This window comes from Pan paniscus, chromosome 16, assembly GCF_029289425.2.
Source record: "Pan paniscus chromosome 16, NHGRI_mPanPan1-v2.0_pri, whole genome shotgun sequence".
NCBI classification, from domain to species: Eukaryota; Metazoa; Chordata; class Mammalia; order Primates; family Hominidae; genus Pan; species Pan paniscus.
The window spans coordinates 64570680-64583205 of record NC_073265.2 but is presented as its reverse complement, the minus strand read 5'-3'; the positions used below and the strand labels follow the sequence as shown (position 1 = coordinate 64583205).

Sequence of the window (12526 nt, the reverse complement as noted above, 5' to 3'; positions counted from 1 at the left end):
CTAAGTTTATTGCCTCTGCACCTCTCATTCCTTGAGAAGATAGTTTATAGCTACAGAGACGGTCTTTTGTTTACGCTTAGGTTTCTTATTTGCAGCTTATGTTTATTCAGAGCCAAGGCCAGGTCCAGCTGACTATTGAGCTTCTGGACACAGAAGAGGAGAATTCGGATGACCCTGTGGAAGCAGAGGTATGAGCAAGTACATCACAGACCCCAGGTGCCAAGCAGAGCTGGCGTGCCTTGAGAGTCTGTCCAGTGACCCTGTCTGCCAAAAGGCCAAGGCACCTCAGGCCTGTTTAAGGGTCAGGACCTGGATGCTTAAAGTACAAGTCAATCCAGCCATGTCTTCAGCTGAAGAGACGGGCTGCCTGGTTATAGATGTTAACCTCATCTTGCACTTAGTAAAGCTATCTCCTCTAAGGAAGTCTTATGGTTGGCAGCTTTCCTGTTTTTTCCTAAAGTATAAAAAGCAACAAATGAGGTCTTTCTCATGTCATCTTGATTCTTTGTGTCATGTTTACTTTTTATTGGACTGATAAAGTCCAGAGTTTTCAACCCCTGAATAGACAGGTGTGATTATCATAGTTGGTTATGGCAGATAATGTACACAGGAGATGCAGGCCATATGTATGATGTTGGGGGGGGTCGTGTGGGATGACTTGTTTGGTGGGAATGTTGGCTTGTTGGCAGATCTTTTTTTTTTTTTTTTTTAAAGCGATGTCAGAAATCTAGATTGTAATGTGAAGGAAACTTTCACACATTTGCCACTATAAATTTTGTTCTTTAACAAAATGCTCTGTGGGGAAATGAAACTTGTCAGTGAGCCAGCTTCTACCTGTTTATGACTTCTGATAACCTTAGCACCTCAGAAACTTAGCAGTATTGCTGGCTAACAGAATTTTTAATCCGTGTTCCAATACCTACTAACAATCATGTCTTTATAGAAAGGGACTTTTTTGATTTTGAAATTTATGAATTTGGGGCATTGTAATCATAGAATTTACTAGAGTGCCCAATGCATTAGGAGCTGTTTTTGTGATTTCCTTCCACCTGTATTTTGTGTTTGCCATCTTAGCGCTGGTCAGACTACGTGGAGCGATACATGAATTCAGATACTACCTCGCCTGAGCTTCGTGAACATCTAGCACAGAAACCAGTATTTCTCCCCAGGTGAGTGAGCCATGTCATCTGTCAGCAGTCCATACTGTGCATGATTGAGGAATGGAGAGTTAAATGACTTTCACGTTCTTGGCTTTCACATATTTTATTCATTTGTTCTATCTGCCGGGGATGCTAATTCAAGGTTTTATATGGCTGTCACAACATGAGCTTACCTGGAGCATGTGTCAAAGCATCTGGGAGGTGAGAGTTGTAGAGAATCAACAATAACCTCCCTACTTTGGATGGGAATGTGTGTCAGAGTCTCCATGGTTCGATGGAAGAGGACTCACAGGACTCTGCATATAGTCAAACTGATTTAGTACAGCGAGAAGATGCAAAGCAGAATCAGCAAAGCGAAAAGGTGCCTGTGGCAAAGCTGGAGGAAGCCAGGCTCAAGCTTCCTAGAATCCTCTCCCAGTGGAGTCACACAGGACACTCTCAATTCTTCCAACAATGAATGTGACAACACATGCAAAATGCTGTCTACCAGGGCAGCTCATTAGAGACTCTGTGCCAGGATTTTTATTGAGATGTCATCTAGGCACTGTATGCCTAGCATGTACCAAAATCCCAAACTCTCAGAAAGAAAGCACATTTTCAGCATAAGCTATAGAGTTTGTACAAATAGTTTAGGTACAGTGAGACACTTATATGAGTTAAGGAATGGTAGAACATTGCCCAAAATCCAAGATCCCAGCCCCCAGCCAAGGGCCAACTTTTATAAGCAGGCTTTTCAAAGAATAGCAATCTTAGGCCTGCTACATTAACTCTTTTCTGCACAGAATTTTAAAAATGTTCCCTCTGTGTATAGGCAGATTGTGATACTGATCCTCCAAGTATATGAAAACAGAGTTTAAGAAGTATAAAATGGGTAGAATGGCTTTCTTCCTTCCTAAAAGTTTTGAATTGAAATCTTATGTCTTAGGTTTCCAAGAAAGTATCATCCCAGTGTTATTAGACTTATTGAGTCCTAATGAGAACATGGGAAAAGGGGTACCAGCAAAAAGGGCCCTGCCGGGTTCTCCATTCATTGAATCATTTAACACATTTGAGCAGTTGCTCTGTGTCAGGTTCCTCTCAACAAAACAGGCTCCATGCTAATAACATACTACAATAAACCTGTCATCATGTGTCTCTCACCAGGATATGAGGAAGGAGGCACATTTATGTACTGTGAGGAAAAAGAAATTGATATAATCGTTCTGGTGGCAGGGTAGTTGAAGTGTATGGAACCTTCCCTCCAGAATTTCAGTTTCTAATGATTTGTCTGACAGTTAAGGGGCTCATCTTATTGGCCTTGAGACCCCTTACAGTCTTAGAGCATGAGTACTCCAAAAAGCTTTTGTTTATATGGATTATACTAGTAATATTTACCAAGTTAGAAATAAAAACAAAGAAATGTTTTCAATCTTTAATTCATTTGAAAAATAACAATATTGGGCTGGGCGCGGTGGCTCACGCCTGTAACTCCAGCACTTTGGGAGGCCGAGGCTGTGGATCACGAGATCAGGAGATCAAGACCATCCTGGCTAACACAGTGAAACCCTGTCTCTACTAAAAATACAAAAAATTAGCTGGGCATGATGGCAGGCTCCTGTAGTCCAAGCTACTCAGGAGGCTGAGGCAGGAGAATTGCTTGAACCGGAAGGCAGAGGTTGCAGTGAGTGGAGATCACACCACGGCACTCCAGCCTGGGTGACCGAGTGAGACTCTGCCTCAAAAATAAAAAATATATATATATATCCCTATTATATTTTCTTAAATAATATTTTTAATGAAAAGCTAATTCAAAACAAAAATTAGTGAATAGAGTGGCATTGCTTATATTTTATAAATTTGTTGAGTGTCTGGCTTACCAGAAGAACAGCTGGATTCTCATGTCTGCTTCTACATTCAATCTGTTGCATTATGTATGTTGTTTGATTGAAATATGTGAAGAAAATCTGGCCTGACGCAAATGTGTAGCTGGAAAAAGGAATATTTTCAGATCCTTCAGATAACTGGATATTCTTTGATATGACAACAAAACTACCAGTGATAGTTTTTGTTTTTGTTTTTGTTTTTTGAGACGGAATTTCGCTCTTGTTGCCCAGGCTGGAGTGCAATGGTGTGATCTCAGCTCACTGCAACCCCTGCCTCCCAGGTTTAAGCGATTCTCCTGTCTCAGCCTCCTAAGTAGCTGGGATTACAGGCATGTGCCACCACGCCCGGCTGATTCTGTATTTTTAGTAGAGATGGGATTTCCCCATGTTGGTCTGGCTGGTCTCGAACTCCTGACCTCAGTGATCCTCCCACCTCGGCCTCCCAAAGTGCTGTGATTACGGGTGTGAGCCACTGCACCCAGCCCCAGTGATAGTTTCTTAAAGGTTAGTTGGAATATCAATTTATACATCAGTGGGCTTTTCATGCAGTTGTAAAAATCCATTGATTTATTTTGTATCATGAATGAATCTTTTTTTCCTCTATGATTTTGTAACTTTACGCAATTGGCTATTTGGAAAATAAGTTGTACACACCTACTAAATGTTGATATATTTTACAGTGTCTCCAAAAGAAATCACATTGATTTAATATCGCTATCGCTAGGTCATCAAACACATCTTTAAGTATTGGGAAGCTGTCAAGCTCAGGGTGGCTGATACCAGTTCACCAAAGTTCATAGTTTTGCTTGAAAATTCCAGTCTTACCATTGGCAACATTATTTTCCTTGAAGTGATAGGCTCCCTTGTTCATTTTTGAGAAAACATCTGCCACATACTTGGCTGAGATTGACTATATTTAGTCAGTTGTTCTTTCGGGTAAAAATGATGATCCACTTACAACTCAAGCAATTGCTCAAGTGCTTTTCTATAAGAATACCATTGTACTTTAGCACACAAAGGTGCTTTATGTGTAGTTCCCATTTTGTCACACAGCATGTTAAAAAGATGTAAATTGAGGGGTTGGGATTTAATAGAAAATGTTACTGCTTCATCAGAAACTTTTTTTTTTCTTTTTCTTTTCTTTTTTTTTTTTTTTTTTGAGGCAGAGTCTCACTCTGTTGCCCAAGCTGGAGTGCAGTGGCGCGATCTTGGCTTACTGCAGCCTCCACCAGCCAGGTTCAAGTGATTCTCCTGTCTCACCCTCCCGAATAGCTGGGATTACAGGTGCGCGCCAGCACTCTCGGCTAATTTTTGTACTTTTATTAGAGATGAGGTCTCCCCATGTTGGCCTGGCTAGTCTCAAACTCCTGACCTCAAGTGATCTGCCTGCCTCAGCCTCCCAGAGTGCTGGGATTACAAGCATGAGCCACTGTGACTGGCCCATCAGAAACATTCTTAAGTGAAACTGGCTTTTTTCACTTAATGTCATTGTATGGTCAGTGTGAAGTTCAAAGACTTGAATTGCAGTCGCATGAAGGTACAAAATCATGGAAGTAAAATGGATTCATTGATGGTACAAGATAAACCAACAGAGTTTGACAACTGTATGAAAAGCTCAGTGATGTATAAATTGATATTGGAATTTGGTAACAATTTGTTCGATATTGCAAATACAGTTTGGCGCCACCACCAGCATTTTTATTCACCATTACTTTAATGGTGCCAGTGCAGATGTCAACACAGCAAAAAAGGGAAATAATGTTTTAGTATTATTATGAGAATAGTTTTGATCTCACAGATCTCCTGAAAGGGTCCTGGGACCCTTTGGACAAAGAACTGCTGTCTACAGAAATACTTGTATACAAAGATTCTCACTGAAGCAATATTTTGGGTTGGTTTTTTTTGTTTTTTTTTTTTTTGTTTTTTTTGAGACAGTGTCTGGCTCTGTGTCCCAGGCTATAGTACAGTGGTGGGATCTTGGCTTTCTGCAACCTCCGCCTTCTGGGCTCAAACGATCTTCCCACCTCAGCCTCCCAAGTAGCTGAGACTCTAGGCACACGTCACCACACCTGCCTAATTTTTTTATTTTTTTGTAGAGAAGGGGTTTTTGCCATGTTGCCCAGGCTAGTCTCAAACTCCTGAGCTCAAGCAATCCACCTGCCTCCCAAAGTGCTGGGATTATAGGCATGAGCCACAGTGGCCAACCTGAAGCAGTGTTTTTAATAGCAAGTTATGAGAAACAATATAATTGTCTAGCTGATAACTTTTTTCACTGAGTGTTGAGGAGATTTAGCAAGCCTACCACCCCTCAGGGCATCCATTCATGTGAATTATCTTCTTTCTTGTGTATGTAGAATGGCACTAGTTTATATCATCTGGGGGAATTTTTAAAAATAGTCATTCAAATAATTTTTTGTTATGTGGTTCAGATGAGGAAGCTCAGTTGAAAGAAACTGTTAAGGAATGGTAAATTGGGGTACATTCTTCTGCAGCAGTTAAAGAGAATAAGACAAATCTATCATGAAATGAAAAAATATTCATGACAGTAAGTGAAAAGTTGAGGACAAAATATATAGTATGATCCTATTTTGTCTTAAAAACAAATCCCAAAGCAGAACTGTAGCTGGTAATTACATGTGTAAATTTACAGACAGAGGCCTAGAAGTTTCTCATTAAAACTCTTAACTGGCTACATCTGCTAAGTCAAGTAGGGGATGGGTGAAGATTTCTGCTTTTTATTCTGTGTACCTTTGCAGTTGAAATTTTTTTTGCAGTGAAACAACTGAACATTTGTGTATGTATTTAACAAATTGGGATGAGTACTATGCAAGCATATAATAAAGAAAACTCACTTTGGGGAAGTCACGGGAATCTGCATCTGGACGAGCTCTCATCCTCCGGGGCTTTTCTGCAATAGGAATCTACGGCGGATCCGGAAGTGTCAACGTGGTCGAGAGCAGCAGGAAAAGGAAGGGAAGGAAGGAAACAGCAAGAAGACCATGGAGAATGTGGATAGTCTGGATAAGCTGGAGTGTAGATTCAAGCTGAATTCCTACAAGATGGTGTATGTGATCAAATCAGAGGACTATATGTATCGGAGGACTGCCCTGCTCCGAGCTCATCAGGTGAGAACCAGTAACTGAAATTTCTGTACACATCTCCCACCCTAGCTAGGACCAGGGGAGGCCCAGAGTCTTCTGATTGTTTCTCTTTGTTTATGCAAACCTGTTCTTGGAGCTGAGACTTAACTGAGGAAGTACATATGTTGGTTGCTAAGGATGCTGTGACAAAGTACCACAGACTGTGGCTTAAATGACAAAAGTTGTGGAGACTAGAAGTCCAAAGTCAAGTGTCAGCAGTGTTGGTTCCTTTTGAGGACTGTGAGGGACAATCTCTTCTAGGCCTCTCCTAGCTTCTGGTTCTTTGCTGGCAATCTTTGGCATTCCTGGGCTTGTATATCCCTGCCTTCATCTTCATATGGTGTTCCTACCTGTGTGTGTGTGTCTGCCTCCAGATGAGGTCACATTCGGAAGTACTGGGGGCTAGGACTTCAATGTATGATTTTTTGTTTGTTTGTTTGAGACAGAGTCTCACCTGACACAGCCTCTCAAAGTGCTAGCATTACAGGCGTGAGCCACCATGCCCGGCCAACATAAGAATTTTAAGGAGAATACAGTTCAGCCTGTAAGAGCACGTAAATACCCGGTGGCACCTTTTTGGTGAATTTACTCCCAGTATTTACATCTCAAGTAGTATCTGATCTTTTGCTTGTATGAATCCTACCTGTCTTTACATTCTGTCTCAATTGTGAAACCTTCCTGGTGCAGCTGCGTATAGGGTGTTATGCCAGGCCCTGGGACTACAGCCATGAAGTAGAGCAGATGAAGTAATGCGATGATATGCACTACCAGGGAAACAAATCGGGTGAAGTGATCAAGGGTAACTAGCATACAGGCCTTGCTTTCACTGGAGGAGGCTTCTCAAAGGAGGTGATGCTTGAGGCCTGAATAATGACAAGGAATTAGCCTGGTGAAGAGTAGAGGATGGGTGTTTTCTAGACAAAAGAGAGTACAAGGCTGGGAGGAAAGGACTTGGCATATTCAAGAAATTACAAACACCATTGTGGGTCAAGGTTGCATGAAGTTAGAAGGGTAGGCAGAGGCCACATCACTTTGTCTAATGATAGGCCATGGTTTGTAATTTGTTTGAGATGCACTGGGACATTTGACAAAGATAGCTTGGAGTTCTGTGAGGAGAGTGGAGATGGGTATATATAAAGTTGGAAGAGCAGAGACCACTCAAAAGGGTGCCCTTGTCCAAATGAGATGTGGGGGCCACCCGTACTACTAGGGTGGCAGTGGAATTACAAGAATTACATTGTAGACTTTATGTGTTTATTTTTGAGACAGAGTTTCGCTGTGTCTCAAACCATGCCTGGCTGATTTTTTGTGTTTTTAGTAGAGATGGGATTTCACCATGTTGGCCAGGCTGGTCTCGAACCTGACCTCAAGTGATCCACCCTCCTCAGCCTCCCAAAGTACTGGGATTACAGGCGTGAGCCACCACGCCCAGATGTAGATATAATTTAGATATTTAATTGACAAGAGATGGTGTTGGATCAAATGTGGGGGTAAGCAAAAGAAGGACATCAAGGATGGTGCCTGATTAGTTTTGGGGTTTTTTGGTTTGTTTTGTTTTGCTTAAGTGGAGATTTTAGGGGCTCACCTGTTAATAGGAAAGGGTTATGAGGTTTGGGAGACAGATGAAGTGCTGTTTTAAGTTTGAAAGGACTACAAAACTTTCAAATGGGAGATGTTGAGCAGACAGTTTAATGTATAATTAACCCTTGAACGACAAGGGGTTTGGGGCACTGGCCCCTGCACAGTCAAATCTGTGTATAATTTTTGACTCCCCCAAAATGGAACTACTGATAGTCTACTACTGACTGGAAGGCTTACTGATAAACAACATATTTTGTATGTTGTATGTATTATATATACTGCATTCTTTTTTTCTTTTTTTTTTTTTAATGAAAATAGACACGGGGTCTCCTTACGTTGCCCAGGGCTGGTCTCAAACTCAAGGGTTCAAACAACCCACCCATTTTAGCCTCCTAAAGTGCTGGGATTACAGGCGTGAGCCACTGTGCCCAGCCTATACTGTATATTCTTACAATAAAGTAAGTTAGAGAAAAGAAAATGTTAAGTCATAAGCAAGAGAAGATACATTTACTCTTCATTAAGTGGTTGTGGCTCATCATAAAGGGTCCTTATTCTCATCTTGTTGAGTAGGCTGAAGAGGGAGGAGGAAGGGAGGGGTTGTTTTTGCTGTCTCAGGGTTGGCAGAGGTGGAAGAAAACTTGCCTATCAGTGGCCCTGTGCTGTTCAAAGCTGTGTTGTTCAAGAGTCTGCTCTACTTCTCTCATGGCACTGAGGGAAGCGCAGTGGCATGATTTCAGCTCACTGCATCCTCCACTTCCCAGGTTCAAGAGATTCTCTTGCCTCAGCCTCTCGAGTAGCTGGGATTACGGGCGTGCACCACCACACCTGGCTCATTTTTTTTGCTATGTGTTGTGTGTCTGCCTGTCTCTGATTCACATTATTTGGGACACTGGGCAACACCAGTTTTGTCTTTGTATCTCTTCTAGTATCCTTGCATGTGGACACCAATAAATTTTTATTGGATGTGTTGGTGGGAACAGAACCCCCTGCAGAACATCTGCCAAGCCTGGACTCTGCTTCCCAGGGTGGGGTAACACAGTGGAGGGAGAGTGGTTTTAAGCCCTTTGCTTTGCACTGTCTGGCTTAGAGGTGGATCTCCATGCTGATAGAAGTGATCAATGGCTCACTGGGTCCCGCCCAGGATACATTAGAATCAGCTGGATTGCTGGTTTAAAATGCACATTGGTAAAACCAAGGAAATGTGGGTTTTGGGGGTTTTGGGTTTTTTTTTTTTTTTTTTTTTTTTTTGGAGACAGGGTTTGGCTCTGTCATCTAGGCTGGGGTGCGGTGGTGCGATCTTGGCTCACTGCAGCCTCCACCTCCCGGCTCAAGCGATCCTCCCACTTCAGCCTACCAAGTAGCTGGGACTACAGGTGTGTGCCACCACGCCCAGTTATTATTTGTATTTTTGTAGAGATGGGGTTTTGCCATGTTGCCCAGGCTGGTCTCAAACTCCTGAGCTCAAGCGAACTGCCTGCCTCAGCCTCCCAGAGTACTAGGATTACAGGCATGAGTCACTGCACCTGGTCAGAAATGTGTATTTTTTAACACATTCCCTAGGTTATACTAACGCATGCTAAAATTGAGAACAGTGAGCTTTTTCAGCCCAGAGCCTGTGTTCGCATTTCTTTGGAGGCTTTATGGATTTTCATGCCCTCACATGTTCTATGTTCTTACCTCTTTAACTTCTCTTTAAACAGAGAATCCTTTTTTTTTTTCTTTTAAGAAAAAAACAGTGGTATCTAAGACTTGAGCCCACATCTTTCCTTTGCTCCTTTAGAAGAAAATTAGGCTTTGTATTTGAAGGGCTCTTTTTTGGTTCTGCTTCATTTAATAAAAAATTTTTTTTTCTGTTTTGCAGTCCCATGAGCGTGTAAGCAAGCGTCTACATCAGAGATTCCAGGCCTGGGTAGATAAATGGACCAAGGAGCATGTGCCCCGTGAAATGGCAGCAGAGACCAGCAAGTGGCTCATGGGTGAGGGGCTGGAGGGCCTGGTGCCCTGTACCACCACCTGTGATACAGAGACCCTGCATTTTGTGAGCATTAACAAGTATCGTGTCAAATACGGCACAGTATTCAAAGCCCCTTAACTGCAAAGCCAGAGCAGATAACTTGGGGTGTGTGTGGGGGTGTGTGTGTGTGCCTATGCACTCACACACTGAAGAAACAAGGAAGATGCCTTTCAAGCCTCACTGGGCCTCTCTGGGACATGGCCACCTGACCTGTGTGTGGCTGGTGCAGCCTGGCACCAAGTGGGCTACCTGTTAGGAACATGAATACCATACAAAGCTGAAGCTGGAACTTTTCCCAAAGGGTTTTGGGTATAGCCTGCCCTGGAGGGGAAGGAAGTCCATGCAAGCAAAGACATGCAGTTTGCTTGCACACACCAGCAGAGCTAAGACTGGAGTCTCCTGTGGCCTAACTTTCAATGAGGGAACCGGATGCTGTTCACACTTTGACTGGATGGAGATGCATTTACAAAACAGACTGGAGAAGGACTTAATACTCAGATGGATTGGAACTATCATGGTCACTGCTCCTCTCCCCTCCCCACAAAAGGAAAAAAAAGCTGGATTTGATTTTTTTTTTTCTGGTCACTCGAGCACATCTAAGATCACCCATTAGGTTTTATCTGGGACCTGCAGTTTGGCTTTGGGATTGATCATCTTGTGGATTTTATTCCTGACGATTCCCTTGCTGCCTACCCTTTTCTCTCCTCTGGTTCTCAACCTCAACGAGTTCAAATCAGTCGTCCTTTTTAGCTCCCGTGGAACTGTTTTGTATCTGCCTCTTTACTAGTCTACCTTAGTGCCATCCACCAGCTTTACTCTCTGACACACACACGCACACACACACACAATTTTAACTTGTTTTTTTGTACATAATGTACATACTGTCAATTTTTTATTAAAAGAAATATGCTTTGATGTGCTAGCATAACTGCTCTAGCTTCTTGTGTACCATAGTACTGTGGCTTCAGATTTAGTACCTATGAACAGATGTACAAGACATTTATTACACTTTTTACCAAAGGGAGTTACCATTGTAGTACTTTTGTGTAAAACTTGTCTTCCCCTTTGCCCCCAACTTTTTTTTTTTTTTTTTTTGTAAATAAATAAAGCTTGGTTCTTACTTAAGGAATAAACTCTCAACCCACGTCCCTTGTCCTCACCAGAAAATACTGTGAAGCAGGGATTTTGACTTCAGTTCCTTATCCAGGGTAGAAACAGGATTTTGCTTTAAATACTTGTTACTTGTCCCAAATCAAAATATTCCAAAATCTTAGAATACTTAAGTCTTTTAGTACATGTTTTTTTCCCTTGTTCAAATAATCTGAAAATATTTTATATTTGGGTAAGTTGTCAAGCTATGTAGTTTGTATTTCTATATATTTTTTCTTATTCACATTGGTGATGGATGGGGGTGAGCAACTTAAATACCAAACCAGTGTTTGAAAAAAAGTGTGCATAAGGCATGTGGTATACCTTATAAATGGAGTTGGGAGGGAGAGAATTTGAAATGGGATACCTATTTTTTTAATTACATAAATTTAAACTAGCAGACATTTAAACATGAATGATTAGGATTTTTCTATGTGGTTAACCTGGACTTTCTGAACAAAGACCAACTGAGCCCCTCCCAGTACTCTGGTGGATTTTTCTTCAGCAACCATTACGCAAGTCTTAGTTGTAACCAGCAATGTTCTGTGTGTTTTATGTTTGCTTTTTAGTTAAAAATCACCACCACCACCAAAAAGAAAAACAAAATTTTTTGGCTCCTGGATTTTCAAAACACATGGTAGACCTCTCTGATTTTAGGCTTTTATTGTTTAAAGACAGTGTCTCGCTTTATGACCCACACTGGAGTGCAGTGCCACGATCATAGCTCACTGCAGGCTTGACCTCCCAGGCTCAAGCAGTCCTCCCACCTCGGCCTCCTGAGTAGCTGCATGCCACCACGCCCAGCTAATTTTTTAACTTTTTGTAGAGACAGGGTCTTGCTATGCTGCCCAGGTTGGTCTCAAACTCCTGGCCTCAAGCTGTCCTCCCACCTCGGCCTCGCAAAGTGCTGAGATTACAGGTGTGAGCCACCAGAGCTGGCCTGATTTTAGGCTTTTTTTGTACTGGGGAGAAGAGACTGAGCCAAAGTGTAGGGTGCCAAAAAGAGCTTTGTGGGATGAGATTTTAGGGCAAAGCTGGGGCAGTGTCTGACTTGGCGGTGGTCATGTGTACTGATTTAGGGGAAAGATCTTGAGGTTTTCTCAAATAATTCACCTATCCCTGTGTTCCCTCAAGAAAGGTCATGTTGACCTGGAACCATAGGGGAAATTGGTGGGGTGTGATCAGGGTCAGCCCCAGCTGTTGCTGCCCCTGCAGTGTTTTGTCCAGAGCACTTGCCTGCAGGTCCGGATAGGATTTCAAGGCCAGTTCAGGAGAAAGTCCCAACCCACCAGTGCAACCAACAAAAGAGTAAGTTTTACCTACAGCCTGGGTTTTCACAAGTAGCATTTTTATTCCTCCTGCTGTCTGACATCTGAGCTCCAAGCTCTAAACCCAACCTGTATTATATGCAGCAGCAGGTTATCTTTATTTTAAATCACATTTGTTATTCTGTACTTAGTCACCTTTCCGTGTGATCTGCATTTGAAATGTTGTAAACTTGGTCAGTATTTCCATTAAAATATCAGGGCTAATCTTGTGTATTTTTTTTTTTGTTCCTAATGATTTTATAGACAAAGACTCTTGGCAACCCCAGGAGAAAAAAATAAAGCTGTCAGTGGA

General features: G+C 42.2%; 1 protein-coding gene across 6 annotated transcripts in view; it reads left to right on the top strand.

Moving 5' to 3' along the window:
- The window catches only part of SIN3A (SIN3 transcription regulator family member A), an 86067-nt gene extending 73629 nt beyond the window's left edge, over positions 1 to 12438 (top strand). For all 6 annotated transcript variants that reach the window (XM_055098473.2, XM_063596794.1, XM_034939160.3 and 3 more), the window contains 4 exons: positions 96 to 188; positions 1075 to 1169; positions 5940 to 6147; positions 9605 to 12438. In XM_055098473.2, the coding sequence (XP_054954448.1) occupies positions 96 to 188; positions 1075 to 1169; positions 5940 to 6147; positions 9605 to 9835 (627 nt within the window). In that variant the 3' untranslated portion in view covers positions 9836 to 12438. The remainder of the gene's footprint in view (positions 1 to 95; positions 189 to 1074; positions 1170 to 5939; positions 6148 to 9604) is intronic.
- The last annotated feature ends 88 nt before the right edge of the window (positions 12439 to 12526 follow it).